Raw genomic sequence first — 25,058 nt, forward strand, 5'->3', positions numbered from 1 at the left:
GCCCAGATTTTCTAACACAGAAAATCATTCTTCAGGGGAAGACAAGCGGGAGATGGGAATAATGGTTCTAGCTTTTCAGGGAAAGGGCTCATGGTACTGTCACCAAGTTACCAGGATGATGGCAGTGATGGTTTTCTGGTCTCTAGAGCAATGATTTGATAGTGGTCAAAGACAACTGTTAGGTCTGTTCCAAATTTTACACTATCAGTTGAGGAGGTAGGGAGAAAGGGAGCATAAGAAGATAAAAAGTACAGGAAGAAGTGAGGTCAGAGCTATCTGAGCCTTGGAAAAAGGAGGAATAAGGGTTAAAACCAGTCAGGGATGTTAGTTATGGATAAAAAAAAACCCCTAAAAATAAGTCAGTTTCTGAGATGAAGCAGAATAAAGAACCTTGATGAAGCCATGGTCACCTAAGACCTTAGGAAATACAGCAATTCTTCCCACAGCCTCCCCTTTCTCTTGGCATACTAGACAGGGTTCTGGAGTAGCTACCATAAGACTCACCCATATCAGACAGCACTGTAAAGGTCAGCGTAAAGGCTGTGGATCGAAGCCTTACATGTTTAGACTAAATCCAATGTAGATAAAGCAGCAGTGCAGCAGAAGTTGGGGGTCCACAGCTGAGCTTCGTTTACTCCACAAGGCCTTCTCCAGAAGGCTTGAAGGATCACAATAATGCTTCAATTAAAACTATCATAAAATCTGTGGTGGGGACGTGGAGGGCATGGAAAATCAAGAGTGCAGAGAAAATGTACAATGCAGAGGTGACTTAAGAGTTAAAAAAAGAAAGTCCTTCCACTCAAACATTCACTCCTTTTGGCTGGAAAAGAGGGTTGTACGGCAGTGAATGCTCTCCCTCCTCTCCGAAGTCTGGAGCCTAATCTATTTGGACAATTTGCTGATGACTCTGATGAGGGCACCGTTTTCATCTTTCAGCCTCTGGTTGTCAGATTTCAGTTCTGTTAACACCTGTGGCAAGAGAGGGAAAGGTGTGTTAAGAGTCTGGCATGACTGCCTCTTCTACCCTGCCTCACCAAGCAGGTGAGCAGAGCCTCCTGAGATAGAATGTGATGCATTATCACCACCCTTCACTCGGGGACATAATTCCATTGATATCGACTGACCTGATAATGTTAACATTTAGGGGAGTCACAGCCCTTCATCTTTTGAGCCAGTATACACATAGTAGTAATATAGTAAAACAATATTTCTTTCTATGAAGGCTTCATGTTCCACACTGTTCATTCTTCCACTGAGCCAGTAGCTGGGCCCCTTGAATGCATCTCTAGTGTACAGAAACTGTGAAGAGTGCCAAAGTAGGCTGGTGAGGACATGGGGAAGGAATTCAGAGAGGATTACTCTTTTAAACTCATGAACAACAGAATGCAGGATGAGGGACAGAACTTGAGTTAAGAATCCTTTTTCTGGAATCTTCAGTGAACAGAATCCATCCAAATTCTCACCCATCAAGCTATAAACACCCACTTTCAAATTAAAACCCAGTGAACTGCAAGGTGCCAGCAGCTCACTCCTATAATCCTAGCTACTTACAAGACTGAGATCTGAGGATTATTCCAAAGATGCTTATTAACCAGCAAAATCTAGACTTGGAGGTATGGCTCAAGTAGGAGAGCACCAGATATGGTCAGCCATAGAGCTGCAAGACAAAACAAATACTAGGCATATATTTAGTTTCCCCTTTGTTACCAAGAGATACAAAAGGCTGGGTACCAGTGACTCACACCTGTAATCCTAGCTACTCAGGAGGCTAAGAGCCAGGACTGCAGTTCAAGTACAGGCAGAAAAGTCTGTGAGGGTCTATCTCCAATTAATTAGCAAAAAGCAGGACTGGAGGCATGGCCTAAGTGATAGAGAGCCAGTCCAGCCCTGATACTAAGTTAAGGTCCTGAGTTTAAGACCTAGTTACTCCTTACCTCCTCATCTACCCCACCCCCAATACAAGAGGGCTTTACAAGCCCTCTAAAGTTTTAGGGGATAGTGTTATAATTCCAGGAAACACATACTTATGGAAAGAGGGGCTGGAGTTCTGCCACGTTGGAACAGGGCACAGTATGTTGTCCAACTTGTGAAACGAAGAAAAAGCAAGCTTGGTTCAGAAATATCAGTCTTAGGCACTTGGACAAGTATGCTTTGCATCTAAAATGAGCTATTGATAAGGACATGGGTAAAATCTAGGTTAGAGATTAAGTACTTCTTCACTATGAAGGCTCCAGAAATCTATACCCTCATCTACTCAATGCAGATGTCCTCTCACGACCTATGAGACCCCAGTGCAGGCAAGGCCTCCGGGAAAGGGGTGGCTTGGGCTCCGTTGTTATTAAGCTTGTTTAGTTTTAGCTCTTGACTCTATTTGACCACTTAAAGGCTAACTGTACTTTAAGGAATATTATCTGTTTCCTCAGTCTTGCAAGCAAGATGCAGATTAATCAAATATGTGTGTGCAGTTATGCATGACAGATGCAGAAAGAATTTCCATTAAGGGGGACAAAAGGAAAACACTGAGCATTACAATGCAGGAGGCACTCACTAGAGCCTCAGGAACCAGATACAGATGCTATCCATATTTCTACAAATGACGGGACCAAGTCTTCCATAATTAGGTCTAAGTGCCCAGCTACTTCAATGGTAAAGCTGTGCCCAACTCCAAAGATCTTTCCTTCATCATAGATGGGTGTGGAGATAGAAAGCCAAAGACTTAAACTGTTACAGCCAGAAAAAAATACTAGTATCCACATTACTGCAAGCAAACCATTCAACTTCTCTACATAAAAGAACAATAAGCCCGACCCTACTCTCTTGTGAGGTAGGGACTCTGGGAGGCTGATAAGAGGTAACATATGTGGCAGTGTGCTGATGTTTAGAATGTGCTTTGTGATACTGAAGATTCCTGTTACCCTTCTGACTTTTCCCATGACTGTGCGAGGGCAGCCAAGTAATTTATATACTTCACTAAGATTTAATCCAGAAAATATCAAAGTTTTAGTTTTTGACCCTGCCCCTACTTTTTTCCAACTCAACCAAGGCCACTCTGGCTATCTTCTCTTTTATGCCTCTATTTCTGAAGCCTTGCTCTCGAGAACTGGAAAGATTTTTTAAAAAGAAACAATCATCCCATGGAGGCCTCATGTCATCTCACTTTCCCTTCTTTAGTCCTAATCCTGGGGCCTGTAGCCTGGGTTGAGACCCTGAAAACTGGATCTTGGTAACAGGATTCCATAGACAGGAGGAAGCTTTCTACGGTTACGGATCACATTTCACTGCTTAGCAGTTCATCAAACAAAAACTGAGCTGCATTTAAAAAAATGTACAAACAATTTGTTGAGCTCTAGTGATTTATTTCCACATTTAAAAACTCAATTCCTTGGTGGGAGAAAGTTGGGCAAGGCAATTTCACAGCTGCAACATGCTATAATTGACATCTTAAGGGAGTGCCCCAAAGTATGAAAGTGGAATGTAGAAATCAAGTAGTGGGGAGGGGATAAACTTTACCCTCCAAAGAGAAGGGAAAATCAACAGGATTATCTGGTATTTACTTGAAGTTAAGGAGTGATTAAAGAAGGACATATGTGCTGGGTGCCAGGGGCTCATACTTGTAATCCTAGCTACTCAGGAGGCTGAGATCTGAGGATTGCAATTCAAAGCCAGCCTGGCACAAAAAGTCTGAGAGACTCTTATCTCCAATTAACCAACAGAAAACCAGAAGTGGCACTGTGGCTCAAGTGGTAGAGCGATAGTCTTGAGCTGAAGAACTCAGGGCCAGAGTTCAAGCCCCACAATCAACAACAAAAAAGAGAAGGACATAAGTGACAATTCTCAAATGTATACAGCTTAACAAGGGTTCTTTCTTTCTTTCTTTTTTTTCCCCATTGTAGGTTTGAACTCAGGGTCCTTGAGTTCTTCAGCTCAAGGCTAGCGCTCTACCACTTTGGGTTAATAGATAAGAGTCTCAGGGACTTTTGTACCCATGCTGGGTTTGAACAGCAATCCTTAGATCTCAGTCTCCTAAATGGCTAGGATAACAGGCATGAGCCACCAGTGCCTGGCTTAAAAAGGTTTTACAATTTAAAATCTCAGCTTCTTCTGGATCCCTAGCATACCACAGTTTGATGTTAAGATACCTTGGGCAAATAAAATCAAGTACCTGTTTTCTCAAGCGTCATTTTTGTTTGTTTTATTTTTTTGTCAGTCATGGGGCTTAAACTCTAAGCCTGGGCACTGTCTCTGAGCTCTTCAGCTCAAAGCTAGTACTCTACTACTTTGAGCCACAGCGCCATTTCTAGTTTTCTGGTGATTAACTGGAGATGAGAGTCTCATGGACTTTCGTGCCTGGGATGGCTTTGAACTGCGATCCTCAGAACTTAGCTGCCCAAGTACATAGGATTACAGGCATGAGCCACCAGTGCCTGGCAAGTGTCACTTCTTAAATGTATGATGAAGATTGTTAGGGATGAAGGAGAAATGGATGCTGGTGTTTTAGAGAGTGCCAGGGCAAGGCTAAGCTATGGGTGAGAGGGTCTTGGAATGAGTCTTTGTCTGAGCTGTTTTGTCTTCCAACTACCTGGGAAGTGGGAAAGGAATAATTCCTTCTACTCTGTTGGTAAGTGACTTATACTACACATATACAATTTCTTCAGGGGGATGATGATGATGATGATGATGATGATGATGATGATGATTATTATTTTAAAGCCCAGAAGGGTAAACTTTCTTGATCCTGCTGTCAGGGGTCAGCATGTTTTTGTTGTACATGGTCAGATAGCAAATCTTTTAGTCTACAGGCTATATTGTCTCCATTGCAACAACTCAGTTCTACTGCTGTAGCATGGAAGCAGCCATTGACATAATGGAAAAAAAACAAAACAAAAGAGCATGGCTTATTTTCCATAAAATTTTATTTCTGGGCATTGAAATTTAAATTTCATATAATTTTTACATGTCATGAAATATTCTTCTATTTGTTTATTTCTGATTATTGGTAAGCTCACAAGCCACAGGAGTTTGCTATCTTTGCTGTTGAAAGTCATACACCAGGAAATAGCATTCTTCACAATTTAATGCTTTTTAGAAGCTAGCCTTTCACAAAGGAGTTGAAGTGCTGAGAAGGCAGAATGCTGTCCTTTATCTCTCAGCTACAATGCTGGTGTACACTGAACTTGCTCAATATTCCCTTCCTGAATTGTTTAGGCTCTACTGTGCCAAATATGCAGACAGCTTCTATCACAGATAACTCTGAATTTTGGCTCATTTATTCTTTGAGGGCCTCGGACAAGTTTTTGAATCTATGACTCCATTTAAAAAAAATTCTGGGATCTAAAAGCTCATGCCTATAATCCTAGCTACACAGGAGGCTGGGATCGGAGGATCCCGGTTCAGAGCCAGCCTGGGCTGGAAGAGTCTATGAGACTTTTGTTTCCAACTAACCATCAGAAAACCAGAAGTGGAGCTGTGGCTAAAATGGCAGAGCATTAGCTTTGAGCAAAAGAGCTCTGGGACAGAATCCAGGCCTTGAGTTCAAGCCCTATGACAATAAATAAATAAATAAATAGATATAAACACACACACACACACACACACACACACACACACGCGCGCGCGCGCGCGCGCGGTTCTGAGGAATCAGTAAAAAAGATAAAAAGCACTCAGCCCAAGCCTTAATAAAAGACATCTGTTATCATGTTTATTAACCATTAATCTTGGCCTTTATCCCATACTGCCACTACAACAACAAAGAGGGAGATTAAAAATAATTGAGACATCTTTGGGGTCTTTACCTCCAAGTCACATTTTTTAGAAATATGTGTTTATGTGTATGTGTGTACACATGCTTGTGTGCACACATGTACAGACACATGGTAGAGATTGAATCCCTGGCCCTCAAGCATACTAAATGTAATCTATCACTAACCTAGCTGTGGGTGAGCGGGTCTAAGAATGAGTCTTGCCTGAGTTGTTTTAGTTCGTTTCCAGCAATCTTTGGAATTGTTGGTGTTAAAGGCTACTGTTAAAGCACGCACTCTGGACCTAATGCTGGCTGCTCCCAGGCCATGGTAGCACTTCCCTTTCAATTTCTGACTGTGATAGCATCTGCAACAAGATATTAGCTCATCCCTATGGTAATTTGGGTACTTCAGTTCTATTGGATATTAGTTGCCAGCTATTGACCCTAAAGGCAAAAGCAAATAGGCAGAAAAAAGAACAGACCCTGGTCAGGCCTAATGAGATTGTTACTGAAAATTAAAACTTCATTTTAGGACAGTGGTGACCCCATTACACTATCTCAGGACAGGAAAACAAGCTGCTGTGAACTTGTTTTTCAGATCCACAGCCAGGGAAAGGCTCTAGTTTGCCAAACACATTTTTTGGTGTTCAGTTGAAAATAAATTCCCGCTCTCTGCTCCACTGTCGGTCTCTCTCTTGCAAAGCTTGTCCCATTAGGGAAAGCCATGCTGTTTGAGGGTCCCATTTTCTAAGCTACCTTTTGCCTCACAGCCTACACACTTGAAATGGGAAGGGACACATCTCTGGGAATAAGAAATTTGTGACAAGGATGAGATAAATGCCTCTGAAGGAGGGGGGAAAGAAAGCAAATTATTGCAGAAAGGCAATTCTGTTCCAATGGTGAGATGGAGGATACTTTGGCTGGTAGATGAGATGAGCCATAGTTCTTTTCTACCCAGCAATAACTGTTACATGTGGGTCTCAATCCTGAAAGCTTTGGAGAAAAACAACCCACATATTCTCTGGGGAAGGCCTAGGTTCAGATATGTCAATAATTTCTTCCCAGGTGGTTCTAATGTACAGTCGCAGTTGAGGTCTTGTCCTTGTTTTTCCCAGATCTATCTATAACACAGAGTCCACAATCATCCCCAGTTACTGCAGAAGACCAGAGCAAACTTGCTGATTGAGAAATCTCTATCTCAATTTGCTAAGCCTCTGACATAGAAATGTATACATACATACACATGTGTATATGTGTGTGTGTGTGTGTGTGTGTGTGTGTGTGTGTAGCTGAGTGAGCAAATCCATATTAGGTACCTAGGAAAAGAGATAATCAGGTAGTGGTCATACCAAATATACTGTTGGCTCAGATGAGTCTCCTTCCTGGCTACCCTTAACCCTAGGTAGCTATGCCCCATTCTATGGTCTTAGTCCTGGCTCCTTTTATCTCCAGATGACCAGACTTTCAAGGGATCGGCTCATAGGACTCTGATGAGCACAGGGCTTCTGGAACCAAGAAGAGTAAACCTGCCTGGAGTAATGGAGGAGGGAAGTGAGGTGTAGAAGAAAGGCAAGAACTAGAGCTCCTGGGTGTCCGAAGACTCGATGGATTCCGAGAGTCTGGCCACCACACGAGTCAGGGCCCTGTTCTCAGCCTGTAGTTGCTCGTTCATCTGCTTCAAGGTTTGAATCTGTTTTAGCTGGTGGAGGTTCTGCAGAGAGTGAGACATGGAGGGGACAGACACACAAGACAGAAAGACAAGACAGACCAGAGAAGAAAAAAGGAGGACAAAGAAACCATGTGACTTTTTGTTTTTATTTTAGTTTGCATGCAAAGGAGGAAATGAGAAAGGCAGGCGTAATGAGAACAAATTATGTACAGGATAGAGGTGGAGAAAAGCCCAGGGAGGGGAGCTGTGGTTGTGAGTCTTGGCCCAGGTCTAAGTGTGCTGAAGGTCAGCTGTAGGAACATAACCACCAGGCTCTTAAAAAATCACATCTGGATTGCTTTTGAGAATGACAATCCACCAAGTGGCTTGGGGTCTTCTGAACCAGGGTTGAACCACAGCTTCAGGGAGCCTACTTAATTGTCCTTGACTATAGCTGGAGTATTCAGTGTGATCCTAATTCAGCTGCTACTCGCCTCGCTCTGTCTTCTTTCACCCATACTCGATCTCCTCCCCTGCTTATTTTCTTTATGGATTCTTCTCTTTCTTCACTTTATTAAAAATAAAAGAAAGGATGGAAGTGGGGCTGTGGCTCAAGGGCTAGGATGGTAGCCTTGAGCTAAAGAGCTCAGGGACAAAGCACAGGCCCAGAGTTTAAGCCCCATGAGCGACAAAAAATAAATAAAATAAAAGAAAAGAAAACAATAGGGGAATATTTTAAGTATTCTCTGAATAGGGCATGAACTGTTTAGAATGAAGTGCATACCCAAATTATAACTCTCAGCTCTCTGAATGGGACCTCTAACCTGTTTTGTAGTAAGCTTTATTAACCCTTCCAGATCTTCTTGGCAGTACAGAGATCTTGTTCAGAATCACCAAACTGCTAAGCAGCCTCTGACCCACTATATATGATTATATGCATCATTAAGTTCACAGCTAGCTGTGCTCTCTCTATCCCAGTTCATGTAAAGGCTGCAGGATGCTTAAAGATGTTCACAAGTAGACTCATATTCTGGAAATTGGAACTGCACTTAGTGCAGAAATCATTAACATCCAGTGATAATGGAGTTGGCCAGACCAATATACTAATCCAGCCCCTACTGTCTGTCAGTGTGGCAAATGAACAGAATAACCAGCTCATGGATATTCTTACTAATACTCCATATTCCATAAGGGACTCAGAGACTTCAGTAAATGATATTAGCTCATAGAACTGCATACTCTAACATGTGTCCTTCCTAATTTATCAGTTACACTGACCTTGAAACTAAGACTAAGAGCTCTTCTTAAGGAGGGAAATGATTTTGTTATGCAAATAGGGTTTTGTGATGAGGACTGACAAGCCTGTGGGTTATTATGATGACAAAAGGCTGCCAGGTAACAGAGAAAAGTCTCTCGTACTCACACTGTGAGAGGGATAGAAATCAAAGTTAGTATAGAAATATCTAGGAGTGAAGCAGCACGGAAATGAATGGTAGCACAAGGACAGAAAAACAAGCAGAAACTAACTGCTGAATAGCTCTCTACCCAAAGAGGGAGAATGACCTCTTTGGAAAAAAGACTGGGAAGCCAAACTGTTTATATAGTCACTGAGGGTAGAGATAGTCGGCCATCCTCTTTGCCCACTGTTCAAGTATCTTGGTCATGGAAGGGATAGAGGAGAAAGATCATGGTGTAGCATTAGGAAGAGTTTAAAGAAATTAGCAGGATTCAAATTTAATTACCAATGGAAAGTCCCTGGCTCTCACCCTTCATAGGTGTTGACATTGGACCAAAGCTTTCAACATAATCATTGTCATTGTATGAAGTGATCTTTGTCTCCAAGGAATATTTCAGACATGAACTGTGAAAGTGAGTTAGGCTAACATGTTAACACAAACAGTCTCAGGTGAAGAAATTTTGAGGTTATCAGCATGAAGGAGAGAGGCAGGAAACAATCTGGTGGGATGTTCCACAGGCAGAGAAGTTTAAAGAGAAGCAGGTCACAGAGCAGGTTGGGCAAGCACAGAACTTAAGGGCAAGCTTGGCTAGAGGCATTTTTAGAGTAAGCAAGGTAGAAATCTCAGCACCAATCTGAAAGGAGACTGGCTTCTAGGCTTCTCTCATGCAAAGACCTGGGAAAGGAAGGGAAAAGTTTCTAGCAAGGAGGCCAAAACTAAATGGAGGATGCAGTAGAAATCAGGTTGGGTGTGGACACATTTCAAGACCAAAAGCATAGCTCACACTCACATGCACACCTGTCAGAACTGGCATATAATCCTACTCCAATCCAGGACCTGGGTAGAGTTTCTCCTGAGGAGAATTTGTAAATACTTACCTTTCCAGGTGAAGGTAAAAAAGGCATAACTCATTTATCAACCACAGAGTTCCACATACTACTGCGAGAGTCCATTCCATGATTCCATATTTTACTTAGCTTTTGTGTTTTGTTTGTTAGAGTCAGAAAAACAGGTTCTGGAGTTACTGTCAGTCCTTGGCCGTCTACTGTGCTTTGAGGGGATCACTAGAGGTAACTCTACAAATGCTGTTCTGAGGAGGGAGAGGGCTGAAATCGGTATAACCTGGATATGTAGAAGCACACAGGCCACCTGCCACTATGCTCTATCAGGCCCCAAATTTGAAAAGATTGTCACCTGCACTGTTGGTGAGCTACCCTGTACATAGAGATTTTGGCCACTAATTACAATATCCTGGCTGAAGAATTCTGACACAAAAAAGCATTTTTTCTGCTTCTTTAGGGCCAGTCACAGCCATTTGATAATAATCTGTGTAAATTTTTGCCTTCAAAGAACATACATGCGAGGTTTATGTTTATGACTGGGAGGCTCCTCCTCCTTAATCCCTAGGGGGAACTAGATGATTTGCAAATCAAATATTAGGCTCTGATTTGAACAAATTATGTTTAGGAGCTTTAGAGCTTGCAGGCATTACTTTTCCACTTTATTCTATAATTGGTAATGGGGAATAATGGCAACTGGATTAATGTGGATTCCTCCCCCACCTCCCCACTCCTGAGTTTGAATTCAGGGCCTAGGCAATGTCTCTCAACTTCTTTTGTTCAAGGCTAGCATTCTATCCCTTGAGCCACAGTGCTACTTCCTGCTTTTTCTTGCCCAGGGCCTGCAGGGCAAGCACTCTATCATTGAGCCATATTCCCAGCCGAGTGCATTTTTTTTTTCTTGCGAGTCCTGGGGCTTGAACTCAGGGCCTGAGCACTATCCTTTCTCAAGAATAGCATTATCACTTGAGCCACAGCGCCCCTTCCAGCTTTTTCTATGTCTGTAGTACTGAGGAATTGAACTTGGGTCTTCCTGCATGCTAGGCAAGCACATTACCACTAGGCCAAACTCCCAGCCCCATGAGTGGATTTTTTTTTAAACTAAAAATCAAAACAATTTACCTATTTGTTTGGGAACTAAACAGTCATGATTTGGCTCCACTTGAAAATTTAAACAATTGCCTTTAGTTTTAGACTAAAAAGTACAAACGCTTTAATGCATTAGAATTTCTATTGGGAAAACATGACAGTTTAGGAAATCACAGTTTGGCAAGATAAGGAGAGAAACTTAAGTCTCTCAGCTCATAGGATTGAGAATAATTAGAAGGGAATCTGTACAAGCTAATCTCAGACTACTTTAGGCCACTTGTGTGTGGGTCTGTGTGGATGTAACAGAGTTCCACAACTGGTGAGTATAGCCTGGCTTTTTTGGTTCCAGCATATTTCCTGGGAAGACACCAGCTTTGGCCTCATTTATGTGCTACAGATCAGTATTTTAGGTCATTTCTGTCCCTAGCTCCCCAAAGATAGGGCCTTACTCCAGGCTGTTCATTTCCTTGAACTTATGATCCTTCTGACTCTGCTTACCAAATGCTGGGAATATAGGCAATGTGCCACCATGCCTGGCTCTAGGCCATTTTCAAATGAGTATTACTGACAGCTGTCTAATAGCAGAGTACAGATGGTATAACTCAGAGGGTCTCAACTATAAGGAATCCCCATGCAATGAGAAAACATGGCTATTCATTCATCAAGAACTGTTTGGTAGTTCTACCATATTGCTCTACATGGGAGAGAATATTTCTGTATGGGAAATGAGTTGGGTTTGAAAAAATCAGAGGGTAGAGAAATTTAGTTATTTCTATTTCTTGCTGCTCTAAATCAACTTGGAAGATTTGAGGCATTTGGGATATGAGCTTCAAATTCTATATGAATGTTATCAGTCTTAGTTTGGGGATGGTAAGTAGGAAATTCAGAGTCAGTGTTTTGCATTTTTACTTCCTTTTGAAATTATAAAGAGTAACAGGATTATGAGTAGAGGATCTGACTAAAACTATGATTCTCTCATGTCTTATAAAGCTTTTTTCAGTAAATAACCTATTTTTTAGGCTACTAGAATAAAAGTCTCTCCTAAAGGGCTTCAACTACATATTAGAGATACTTGCTCAGGGAAGTAGACTTAAGAGTCAGCCTGATGCTGTTCTAGAGCTTTGGCCTCCTACCTTAAGAAAGATAAACACTTGGCCTCATATATCTAGCAAAGTAAGGTCTTTGAGGAAAGAAAAAAGCCTAAGCAAGTGCTAAGTGATTGTGGCCCTGTGGCATCCTGTATTGCAGAATTTAGATACTCCAAAAGGAAGATCTATATTTCTGAAACTCTCTAACTTCCCCTTCTATAGCAATGGATTGACCCCTTTAGATAGATTGCTAGATCTTAGTAAACTGCCACGAATGGCAGTGGCCAGTGGAATTGTCTTTCAACGACTATTGGAAGGTCATGGTGAGAGAGAGGAAAGTTGTGAACTCCGAAGTATATATCTGGTGGTATGTGTTTATTCTAATGGGAGAGTGCTGAGTACACTGGAATACTGCAGGGAAAATAGATGGGGACAGGAAATCAATATGTGAATAATTTTTTGTATGTGAATAATTCTGTTGCAGAATGAATCAGTCTGTGATCCTCTCTGTAAGGGGAGGGTTAGAGGGGTAACTAAAGATGAATTGCTAGTTGTACTCAAGCTTTACCGATTAGTGGAGTCTCTGCAGAGCTAGAGTACATGCTCTGGCCTTTTCATGGAGCCTCTGAAGAAAGAAAGTTAGAAAATCTTAAAAGTTCAACTTGGGTTTATTTATAGCCTGCCAGATCTCCCCCCTAACTAAATGCAGCATTCTAGAAAGCTTGTGAGATAGCCACAGTAGATGCATATGAACTGAGAGAGACTCAGAAATGTCTGTTCACTTACTCCTCACAGTGTACATCTACTCTTCTTGACAATGTTCAGTTTGTTGTAAAATTTAGAGATTGCGGGCCTATGTTCAAATATGCAGGGTTGGAGGGCATTCAGAGAACAGGCACACATAAAACGAAAATGTCTTCATACCTTCATCTCTTCCTCCATTTCTGACATTTTCCGCTCTAAGGCTCGCCTCTCCTGTTTAGAAACAACAAACCTGTTGAGTGTGTAGTGGATTTAGAGGTAGTCACAACTCCACTATATAATCAGCATGGTTCTGTCTACTGATCAGGAAAACCTTCCTCAGGTGTATCTACTGTCCTGTCCCTGCCCCGGTGAGATGGAGTCACTCTACTGATCAAAATCATAGTCTTCTAAGTTTCCTACTAAAAAGTTAACGGATACAAGGAGAAGCAGCAGTTTGCTAATAGGCAAACAGACCAGGATACAGTACCGTGAGTTGTTTTTTGCAAATTAAAAAATTCAAATGATTGCAATGACTAAGATTTTCTGCTCTCTATTAACAACTATTGATTATTACCTTCAGTAGTTATCTCCTTAAATTCTCAGGGAACTGCTTCTTTCATGATGTTGAGTAGAGAAGTAGACATCATTGTTTGCAAAAAAAACCCAGCACCTTCTGTCCTCTTCCATCTTCCTCCCTCCCTTCTTCCCTCTCATTCTGGAGCTTTTACTCAGGGCCTGAGCACTGTCCTTGAGCTTTCTCAAGGCTAGAGCTCTACCACCTGAGCTACAGCACCATTTTCAGCTTTTTCTATGTATATGGTACTGAGGAATTGAATCTGGGTCTTCATGCATGCTAGGCAAGCACTCTACCACTAGGCCAAACTCCCAACTCTCCTGTGCCATTTTCTCAGAAACTAATTTGTAATTAGTCTGAACCCAAGGAAGCATCTTTGATCAGATGAGATACCAAGAAAATTGAATGTAAAATTTAGCTAACTCTCCAAATTAACAGGTAATAACAGGAAAAATAGAAACATATATCCCCCTAAGGTCAAATCACAGCTAGGATTCATGAATAGATCTAATTGAGTTTTCCCAAACCAAAATGTCAAATCTAAGAAAAATATGCTGAGTGTACTGGGAGGTCATCAATTGAACCAGAAATCCTCCCCTACTCAGAGTAACTGAAAGACTGATGGCTTAGGTCTCAAAATGTAAGACTTATGTCAATGGCAGAGGGTCCTGATAAAAGCTTCCTTTTTGTTCAAGATCAAAGGAAAGGAAAGGCTCTTGGACCTGTGTGTACGGGATGGACCAAAGTATATAATGGCTTTGTGTGTGTGTGTGCAGTTCTGCATATGGGCAGAATAATTTATGGGATGATTTTCCAAGGACCTTTCTCACCCTAAGACTGGAAAATGTACAAAAAATTGAGTATCTGAGGAAGCCAAAAGCACCAGCAATGAAATTACTGTCCAGAGTCAGACAAAAACAATTTATCACCAAGCTGAGAATGGAACGTGGCAGAACTCCCGACTTCTTAAGACGAACTTTTTCCACTGGCACGAACAGCAAAGTTAGAGAAGGTCAGAAAGAAGAGATGGAGCAGGGAGAAAAGAGATATACACATACCCGTTTCTCCATTTCGAGCATTGACGATCGGTCAGAGGTCTTCTCTTGTTTCTGCTGTTCAAGTGGAAGGAAAACACTTGTTACTTGGGCTGTTTCAGAGCCAGTGTAAAGGCATGTCTTGTTCAGCTTTACCAGCAGACATCCAAAAAAAGATGGCAAGGCTTTCAGTTTAGCATTCAAATAGAATCTGACAGATTGCCAAGCCCCATTATTACCTCTCTAGGGTTTGGGGAGGAAAAAGTAGTGGTTCCTGAGATTTAGAACACTCATAAAGACATTACACACACACACACACACACACACAACACACACACACACACACACACACACACACACACACACACACCTGTCTTCAATATCTACTACCTTCTCATACAGCATCATACCTTTCCCTCTTTTCTTCTATGTATGAGTCCTACCACAACCCAGAGGAAAAGATGCGCTGAACTTGAATGTGTAAGCGAATAGCACTCTATACGGGCTTTCCTTCCCATTCTGTTTGGGGACTGATACCATTCTCTTCCAGAGCAATGGTCTTCACATGTGGACAGGCTTACAGGGATCCCATTCATGTCATCTGTCCTGCTGCTTTTTTTTTTTTTAATCTGTCCTGCTTTGAACACAGCTGTTCTGCTTCTATCTGATTTATAATCCAGACTTTTATTTATGTGGATAAGAGATTCAGAATATATATGGCATGATGGCTCACATCTGTAATCCTAGCTACTTAGGAGGCTGAGATCTGAGGATTGTGGTTCAAAGCCAGCCAATTAACCACTAGAAAACCGGAAGTGGTGCTGTGGCACAAGGGGTAGGGTGAGCTCAGAGACAGTGCCCAGGTCCAGAGTTCAAGCCCCACAACCAAAAAAAGAGAAATGTTTGTTGTGACAATTTGACATGTATACAATGTTTCATAGTCATCTCTGACTTTCCATTTATGTTTTTCTGAGGGGCTAAAAAGATCTATCATAACTAAAAAGTAGAGGAATGGAAAAGAACCCTTAAGTTCCTTTTGGTTATAGCATTACAGAACTGAGTAGATTTTCTTACACTCAATAGACATTTAGTAAGTAAAGGTAATTATTTTTGTTTTGAATCGCCAAGTACGTAGGCATCATTTAATAAACTCAGAAATTATGCTAGCCTTCTTGCAAAGATTCCTCTACTTAATTTTCTTCTTTCTCCTCCCCCACCGACCCCACTACTACTTTTCTTTCTTCTTTTTTGTGGGTCGTGGAGCTTGGACTTGGCCTGGGCGCTGTCCCAGAGCTCTTTAGCTCCAGGCTACCACCCTACCCTTGAGCCAAGCCCCACTTCCCTCCTCCTTTTCTTTCCCTTTCTCCTTTTCCTTCCCTCTCTTCTTTCCTCCCTTCCCCCTTTCTCTTTAGTTTTTCTTAAATAATAGCAAAAACTAGCAATAAAAATTGTTCTCCTGGCTTTGGTCCTGTGCTTTCACTTCCTGTTGTGAAGGTTATGGCTATCTGTGTTTAGTAGAAGGAAAATGAAAGACTGTGAGATCACGTATGCTCCAAAGTCTTACTTTTGGAGTAGCTGTACAAGCTGTGAAGATTTCACTATATTCAAAGTTCAGTATACAAAGAACTAGTTTTTCCTTGCTTTATTTGAAATTTTAGTCTGCTTAGAGTTGGGTGGATTTTTTATGTAAAAACACATAGTCCATGTGTCCATGTGATAACTTCTTCCAAACAAATGTATGAGGTTTACAGGCCTTCTCTCCATTGTTCTATCAAACAAGTCCATTTTTTGGTAAATAGAGTTTGTATTACCACCATTTCTTCTGAATTTCAGTAATTTGTGTTTGGCAAAATTATATTTTGACACACCCCAACAAAGCAGTTGGCTTAGGATAGGCACTGCTCCCCAGTGACTGGGAAAGGTTAATTTGTTTCTAAGGTCTTTGGAAGCTTGTTGTATGTAGCACAGCCTGGAGGAAAAGCAAGAACCCCAAAAGGTTAAGAACTGTCAGGACCTTCTGCTAGGGAGATGGATAGCAAATTGGATCTGGGTCCTTCTAGTGACTCCTCACAGGGACTGTAATAACAATTACCTGTGAGAACCAGCATAATAGATACATAGCATTATTAGAATGAAAGTCAGCCTGCTATCTTCTGAGGCTCTCCCGAGAAGACATTTGCCTGCTCAGTAATATTGAGGGGAAAAAAAAGACTTTAAAGGCTTATTTAGCCTATCTCTCGGCCTTATGGCAGGGTTATAATTGTGCAGTATTTTCCCCTTCCTTTTCTTGCCCCATAAAAATCTCTTTAAGCACAGCTGTTATCTATCTGTTACAACTCAGAAATTTCAGCATTCCATGTTTCACTACTACCTTTTGGCAGAAGGGGAGGCCCTGGCCAAATTGCCAGGCAGTTCTTAGAACAAACCATCCATTATGAGCCTAGCTAAGGCCTACTCTGGAAAGTATGAGTGTACTAGCTGACTTGCTGGTACACATGCAGTTCTGTAATACTGTCTTTCAGTTGCTGATGTCCCCTCACTCATCCTATGTCAGAAGGGCTACACAAGATATTCAGAGGGTAGTCCCACCCTTTATCCCCCATCATATCCCTGGAATTCTACTAACCCTACGTTTTAGTCTTTGCTTTTGATTATATCAAGTTACCACAAGAAGCAGCCACCTCTGTTTTTCATTTTGCACTCTCCTTGTAAAGAATCATTTTACCTCAGTTCAGCTTTTGAAATTCTTAGTCCCCAGGCATTCCAGGAGGGCAATAACTCAATAGATTTCCTGTTAACTCCGCAATAACCTCAGACAGCACTGCTTCAGCTTTTAGCTGCAGGGCCTGTTTTATTGGCGATGAGGTTATTGCCTTTAGCACATTCTCAAGCACCATTTAATGAAATTGGGCCTAGCTATGACAGGAAGTGGTTTATCTGGTCTTCCTGCCACTGGTTCCTAGGCTAAAGAAGGGACCTAGGGAGTCAATATTTGTTATAGGACAGAATCATTGCTTTGGGACCTAGTTCTAGGTTCTAGGTCCACCTCTGTCCCTAATGTAATATGTGACCCAAGCAAACCACTTATATGTCTAGGCACTATCAGTTACCTCTTTGCACTAGTTATGGTGTCTTGCTTATTCCTCTGTAAGAGGCAGTATGCTAAGAAATTGAATGGAAAGACATTAATAAATCAAGAGAAACTGTCTAGGACTCACCTTGGAGTGATGCCATATATTTTCTATTGAGAAATGAGTAGATAATATTATTAGCATTCAATCTATCGGAGGTTGTGCCCTGAATTCTCAGCTCTCAATTTTAAGCTAAACACTAGTTGAACTCTTAACATTAAATTAGACTAAAATATTTATCTCACTGTCACCACAGAAGCCAATTTTGATCTAGCTCATCTTTTTTATTTTGGGGACTTTATTGCTATTGGGGGCGTGGGGCTCAGGAGCTCTTAGTGGGGTAGGTCTGATTCCTCTTCACCATCACAGGCTTCTGGCTGCACAGGATGGCACTGGCTCTGCTGACAGCAGTCATGTGCAGATCATGTGCCTGATGCTGCTGAGGATGGTCTTGGTGGGGGTCTGCACATAGGATGTAGTTGGCTTCTGCTGCCTGGATCTCTGCTTCATGACCACCACACACCTTTGCTGTAAGTGGCACGCTCCATGCCCAGTCTCTTACAGTGGATCGGCCCCTTGTACCAGAAGGAACTGCAGGTCTGGAGTTATTGAGCTCTGTGCTGTAAGTCTGTTTGTTCCTCTTGATGAGGAAACTGGAGCAATTCCTCATGACCATCCATTGCAGATGTGTGGACATATTGTAGATAGAAATAGCCTGTTTCACATCTTGTCCCTTAGATTCCTAATTTACTTTGCATCCTTGCATCTGCCCCTGTCTCCCAGCTTTGTTCCCCTACTGCTCACCTGGGCCATCTTCTCAAGCTTGGATTTTATATCTGCCAACTCTAGTTGGGCCTCCTGAAGTTTTGTTTTCAGTTTTTGGTTTTCAGTGAGGGCACTCTCGTAGAGCTGTAAGGGGAAAGCAGAATCAGGTCACTGGAGCTTGTAGAACTCCCAGCTGTAGCCTATGAGATCTACCCCAAGTCTCCACTGGAAGCTAGTGGAGAAGATGAAGGAATTCTAAGTAGGAAATAGGGTACATTCTTGCTGGCTTCTACAGGCATGATCCCAGGTGCTGGGAGAAAAATCCAGTCACTCATTTTCACTTATAGGGCATTTATATTGCTTAAAAGTGTGACTTCTTGTACAAAACATAATTTCTTCTTCTTTTTATTCTTTTTTTTTTTTGTGGGTCACGGGGCTTGAACTCTGCCTGGGCACTGTCCCTGAGCTCTTCAGCTCAAGGCTACTGCCCTACCCTTGAGCCAAGCCCTCCTTCCCATTTTCTAGAGGTTAATTGGAGGTAAGTATCTCAAGTCCTTCTGTGCCCTGCTGGCTTTGAACCTTGATCCTCAGATCTCAGTCTCCTGAGTAGCTAGAATTACAGGCGTGAACCACCTTGCCTGGCTCAAAACATAATTATTATTATTATTATTTTTGCCAGTCCTGGGCTTGAGCTCAGGGCCTGAGCACTGTCCTTGGACTTTCTCAAGGCTAGAGCTCTACCACTTGAGCCTCAGCACCACTTCCGGCTTTTTTCTATGTATGTAGTACCGAGGAATCGAACCCGGGTCTTCATGCATGCTAGGCAAGCACTTTAACCACTAGGCCAAACTCCCGGTCCCAAAAACATAATTATTTTTAAACCAGTCTCTATGTACATATTGACTTTCATCAAATTTTGCTTAACATCAATAAAGGAAAATTTCCTTAGCCAAAATGTTTCCTCCTGGTATCTCAAGCACAAGGGAAGTTTTCAAGGCCTCACTAGCAAGTGACTAAGGAACTATCAACTAAAAAAATGATTTAAATATTCTCCAAGCTCAGATAGATGATAATAAGCATTTTTTAAACTAACATAAAAAAGTAGGACCTTATTAAAAGTACATGTTCATTAAAAATAGCAGTTTACTCAATGATTTTCAGGGATATCAGACAGACAGAATTACTTGACTATTCTTCATTTCTTAGTTTTTCCTATACCTCTAAATATCAAGGCATATTCCTATTGCAATAAAAATATGCAAATCAGTCTTTTTTTTTTTTTTGGTGGGTCATGGGGCTTGAACTCTGGGCCTGGGTGGTGTCCATGTGCTCTTTAGCTCAAGGCTACCATCCTACTCCTTGAACCACAGCCCCACTTCCCCTTTTCTAGCAATTAATTGGAGATAGGAGTCTCTTGGTCTTTAGTGCCCAGCCTGGCTTTGAACCATGGTCCTCAGATCTCAGCCTCCTGAGTAGCTAGGATTATAGGTATGAACCACTGTGCCAGGTGCAAATGAGTCTTTTTTGAGTGGGTATAAAGGTAAAGCAAACCAAGAAGTTGGCAAGGAATTGCTTTTTTACTGGAGTGCCTTTTTCCCCCTGCTTATTCAAAACCATGCTACATTTAATTTTTATAGAGGACAAGTGAAAAGTTTATCTGCTGTAATAACCCATGGTCAGGAAAACTTAAAAAGATCCTACTCTTTTATAATCCCTGTTGCTGTCCTCTTCTACTCGGCTGGTCAGGCTTGCCAGTCTGGCTTCTCGGGCTTCCCGACGAGCTCTTGCTGAGGCCCGGTCACCATAAGAATCACTGGTTATGGGGTTACTGCCCCCTGATTCCAATCTGTGAGGGACATTAAAGATAAAAGTTGTTTTTGAGAAGTAAAGGGTAGGGGTAGGATAGTTAGTACTTTTCTAAGAAGTGTTGAAGAGTCCTGGCAAGAAGCTATGATGAGCATTCTTTCTTTGAATCTCCCAGCCTGCATCCTGGACCTCAAGGCTAAGCTGCCTAAGTGTGGAGCTTGGGGAGGAAGGCCATCATCTGCTAAGAATGGAGCGTTCCTGAAAAATTAGTGGTTTGGACCCATGTGCTGACTTAAATCTTAGAGCTTTTCAAATTAGTTTACAGTTGTACCGTTTCTCTAAAGAGTATGTTTCGAGAGCTAAAGTTTCTTGGATTTCAGTGGCTCTTGGAAAATGATTATAATAAACTGTAAATGAATCAGAAACATGATTGTTGAGACTGAGCTAGAGGCTGAGTGGGGGAGGCATGACAATCTAGTCTGTTTGTTTGTTTATTTATTTATTTATTTATTTTGGTGGGTCATGGGGCTTGAACACAGCCTGGGCATTGTCCCTGAGCTCTTCAGCTCAAGGCTACTGCCCTACCCCTTAGTCTGGGTGTTGTCCCTGAGCTCTTCAGCTCAAGGCTACCACCCTACCCTTGAGCCAAGCCCCACTTCCATTTTCTAGAGCTTAATTGGAGATAAGAGTCTCAGGTCCTTTTGTGCCCTGGGCTGGCTTTGAACCTTGATCCTCAGATCTCAGCTTCCTGAGTAGCTAGGATTATAGATGTGAGCCCCAGTGCCGGCCTGACTATGCTTTTTTTTTTTTTTTTTTTGCTATGCTTTTTTTTTTTTTTTTTGCCAGTCCTGGGCTTGAGCTCAGGGCCTGAGCCCTCTCTTTGGACTTTCTCAAGGCTAGAGCTCTACCACTTGAGCCTCAGCACCACTTCCAGCTTTTTTTCTATGCATGTGGTACCGAGGAATTGAACCCGGGTCTTCGTGCATGCTAAGCAAGCACTCTACCACTAGGTCAAACTCTGGGCCCCAGACTATCTATTCTTAATTAGTGTACTATTGGTGTGCTAGAGTCCCTAACAGGCCAAGGGTATTATCCCAGTGTTAACACAGCTCGTATTTATTCTCTATTTCATATAAAGATTTGTATCCATAATTAGGACTTCTATTCTATAGCAACAGAGGTCTTAGAGTTGGTGGGAGTTTTATTTCAAGTATGGTGGGAGTTTATTTCTAGTATTGCTATGTGTTAGGGAAGAGTCTCTCAGCTGATTACCTGGTTAAAATATAAGACTATCATTTTTCCCATTTAAAACTGGGTTATATTTTCCTGGACTTTGTTCTGCTAACCAGAATGTGGTGCATATTTAAAGTGCTATGTACCAACCAGTCCTGAAGGATAATCTATATCCAAATTAGGCTGGTTTTTTAGCATTACAGCTGTGGTACTTGAACTTGATGTTTCTATGGTAGTTATTGTCAAGGCTGGGGTGATAAAGTAGGCATCAGAAGAGGTAGGAAAGCCATGAAGATGAGACAGCTAGTAAGGCAGCTACTGACTATGGATACAAATGTTCCTTTTTATAGAGATTTTAAGTCTTCCTTCCTTCTTTCCTTCCCTCCATTCCCATTCTCCCTCTCCTTTTCTTGTTAATAGAAATTTCTATATTGATTTTTTTTCAAATAGGCATTACACACATAGCACCAAGGTGTTTACTCTATAATCTCATTCAAGAAATAACCACTATTAAGAGTTTAGTTCAAGTCAGGTGCCAGTGGCTCATGCCTGTAATCCTAGCTACTCAGGAGACTGAGATCTAAGGATTGTGGTTCAAAGCCAGCCCGGCAGAAAAGTTAGTGAGTCTTATCTCCAATTAACTACCAGAAAACCAGAAGTGGTGCTGTGACTCAAAGTGGTAGAGAGCTAGCCTTGAGCAAAAGAAGCTCAGGGACAGCACCCAGACCCAGAGTTCAAGCCCTATGACTGACAAAAACAAAACAAAACAAAATTCCAAACCAAACAACAAAACAAAGAGTTTGCTTTAGGGTAGGGGGCATGATTCAAATGACAAAGGTGTTGTTTAGCAAATCCAATGCACTATGCACAAAACTTTATTATTACCAAAAAAGACTTTGGCTCATATCTTAAAAAATGTAAACATTATGTTACAATATACTTCCACAGATAAAATCAGATAATACCTATGCTGTCTTGTTCCCTTCCTCCTTAAACTCATAATCACTATGATTATGAGCACCTAAACATATAAATAAAGGTAAGTTTGAATCAATAAACAGCTGGTATCGGTGGTTCACACCTGTAATCCTAGCTACTCAGAAGGATGAGATATGCGGACTGAGGTTTGAAGCCATGCTGATCAGACAAATCTGAGAAGTGAGTGTGTGGCTCAAGTGGTAAAGCACCAGCTTCCAATGAAAAAGTGAAGCAAGAATGAGAGGCCCTGGGGCCAGGAGTTTGGCCTAGTGGTAGAGTGCTTGCCTAGCATACATGAAGCCTTGGGTTTGATTCCTCGGTACAACATACATAGGAAAAAAAAGCTAGAAGTGGTGCTGTGGCTCAAGTGGTAGAGCAGTAGCCTTGAGAAAGCCCAAGAACAGTACACAGTCTCTGAGTTCAAGCCCCAGGACTGGCCAAAAAAAAAAAAGTAGGAAATATTATCTTATAATCTTGGAAAGGCCATTCTAAGCATTGTACCATAAAGGTAAAAATGGTCATATTTAATATAAAAATTTAAATTTTCTTTTAGCAAAAGCACTATATAAACCATTATAAAATGTAACATGAAAAAAATATTTGTAATCTTGTTATAAAGTTGTGCAGGAAAGTCCTCCAACATAACAAAAATTGATCAGATTTCCAAAGGTTTGAGCAGGCAATTCAAAACAATATGAATAACCAGATATATTTAAAACATTAAAATTAGTAATACTGAGACTAATCTATTTGTTATTGGATTGGGAAGGACTACCCTCCCTGGAAGGCAATATGGCTCTATCTATATATCCATATATAGTATCAGCATTTAAAATATTTATCACTTCATTAGTTATACTTCTAAGATTTGTTCTTAAAACATTGTATAGCTACACCAAGATTTATAGAAAAGACTTCTCATTGTAGTAGTCCTGGTAGCTGAAATTTAATTAACAACCAGGAACAGACTGTGCTGTCATTTTTATTTTTAAAACTAGTATTGGGGGGCCAGCAGTGTAGCCTAGTGGTAGAATGCTTGTCTAGCATACATGAAGCCTTGGGTTCGATTCCTCAGTACCACATACTCAGAAAAAGCCAGAAGTGCTGTGGACAGTGCCCAGTCCCTGAACTCAGAGACTGTGTACTGTTCTTGGGCTTTCTCAAGGCTACCGCTCTACCACTTGAGCCACAGCACCACTTCTTTTCTGTGTATGGGTATTGAGGAATCGAACCCAGGGCTTTGTACATGCTAGGCAAGCACTCTACCACTAGCCCACGCTCCTGCCCATCTTCTATTTTTTTTTTTTTTGGTGGGTCCTGCGGCTTGAATTTGGCCTGTGTGCTGTTTCTGAGCTCTTCAGCTCAAGGCTACCTCCCTACCCTTGAGCCAAGCCCCACTTTTAATTGGAGATAAGTTTCAGGTCCTTTTGTGTCTGGGCTGACTTTGAACCTTAATCCTCATATCTCAGCCTCCTGAATAGTTAGGATTACAGGCGTGAGCCACCGCGCCAAGCTTCTTCTACTATTTTTGTGGAAAACTTTTTCTTTTAAAAAAGTTGTAATCCATTTGAAATGGTCCTTTCTGGGGAGGAGTAGTCATGGCTTGAAGGAAGGATACCCCCAAAACAAAATTGCATAAATGATGACTTATTAAAAAATGGTATCCCTACTGAGATGAAATCTCACTTTATGCATATGAATTTAGGAAGGAGGTGTTATGGTATGTTTCTATCAATTTCTTTATTCTTAAACTGTATCTCATTGTTGCTTTAATTACTGCAATTTTATAGCACATGTGAAGTTTATAGGAGAAGTCTCTTCTCTCTATTAATTTTATCATTCATACTTCTAAGCAATACTTATTACATTCTTTGGAAAGGATCTGTCTTCTCCAGTAGTTTTGTAAGGTAATTGTTGGTAAGGATAGGTCATATTCATGTTGTTTCCCTAGTGTCAACTGCAGTGTTACGTAGTAGTGTTTTAGGAATATTAATTACTGATATATATATATATATATATATATATATGGTAAATTGGAGAACCTGGGGACAGGAAGGTTGAGTTGAAAGCTGATCCATTACTTTAGGCAAGTAATAAAAGTCTAAATTATGTGTTGGCTGTGGAAATGAAAATGAAAAGTATGGGAGGAACATTTGCAAACAATTCTATAAAGCTAAATTCAATTAGACATGCATTTACTTACAAGTTAACCTAAGTATGCATACAAAACAGGTAGAGTTCTTACCTAGAAAGTCTTTCATGCTAGAGAAAGGAGACAAAAACAAAACAGAAAAGAAAAAAAGCATTAGTAAGGGACTGATTTTTATTTCCATTCATAATTTTACTTTTCAAATCAGATGTCTTACTTCATAACTAGAGATGAAGATACAATTTAAGGAAAGTAATTCAAGGTACTTAGCTCTAATGCACACTTATTTGCATTCTATGATGGGCCAGATTCAAGGCTTTGGGACCAGACTCTTTAGAATACATGTCAGTAAAAAGCAAAATGATTAAAAAACTCTACCCTTCCTTCATCAGCAAGCCAACCTGTGTTCCAAGAATGACTATCATTGACTTTCTATGTGACATTGAGCTTTTCTAAATTACAATATTTATTTTAATAATTTCTTGCAGTTTTCAACTCCCTCAAGTCTTTCCTGACTAAATAGTATGATTTATGAATAAACTTAGGCCATTCCTGTCTCTTTCCCTTATCTCTAGTAAAAAGGTAGAAGAGTGAAGAGTTGGGGGCAGGAAGGGCAAGCATCATCCTAGAAAATAGGAAAGTGCGTTGAGGTCTCAGAAGGAGTTTCACAGATGCAAATTATAAGTTTAGTCACTGTAAATAAAGCAACAAAAGTGGTTACATGTGCATTTTCCACTTATTTATTTATGGTAGATGTTGCTAAGTAGACTAGGCCAGTTTTCT

The 25,058-nt window shown here is 41.1% G+C and overlaps 1 protein-coding gene and 1 pseudogene across 4 annotated transcripts in view; both read right to left on the reverse strand.

Annotated features, from left to right (window-relative positions):
- Window positions 1-606: 606 nt before the first annotated feature.
- Ppp1r12b (protein phosphatase 1 regulatory subunit 12B) overlaps window positions 607-25,058 on the reverse strand; it is a 195,579-nt gene continuing 171,127 nt past the window's right edge. For 3 of the 4 annotated variants that reach the window (XM_090341421.1, XM_090341420.1, XM_090341417.1), the window contains 6 exons: window positions 24,372-24,388; window positions 19,811-19,955; window positions 18,149-18,253; window positions 14,238-14,291; window positions 12,786-12,836; window positions 607-969 (listed from right to left, as the gene is read on the reverse strand). In XM_090341421.1, the coding sequence (XP_090197547.1) occupies window positions 883-969; window positions 12,786-12,836; window positions 14,238-14,291; window positions 18,149-18,253; window positions 19,811-19,955; window positions 24,372-24,388 (459 nt within the window). In that variant the 3' untranslated portion in view covers window positions 607-882. Of the gene's footprint in view, window positions 970-7,270; window positions 7,452-12,785; window positions 12,837-14,237; window positions 14,292-18,148; window positions 18,254-19,810; window positions 19,956-24,371; window positions 24,389-25,058 lie in introns of all 4 variants that reach the window. The other variant, XM_090341418.1, reaches the window with a different exon arrangement.
- Window positions 17,512-18,128, reverse strand: LOC150058540 (large ribosomal subunit protein eL28 pseudogene; annotated as a pseudogene).

This window comes from Megascapheus bottae, chromosome 10 (assembly GCF_031878675.1).
Source record: "Megascapheus bottae isolate mThoBot1 chromosome 10, mThoBot2.hap1, whole genome shotgun sequence".
NCBI classification, from domain to species: Eukaryota; Metazoa; Chordata; class Mammalia; order Rodentia; family Geomyidae; genus Megascapheus; species Megascapheus bottae.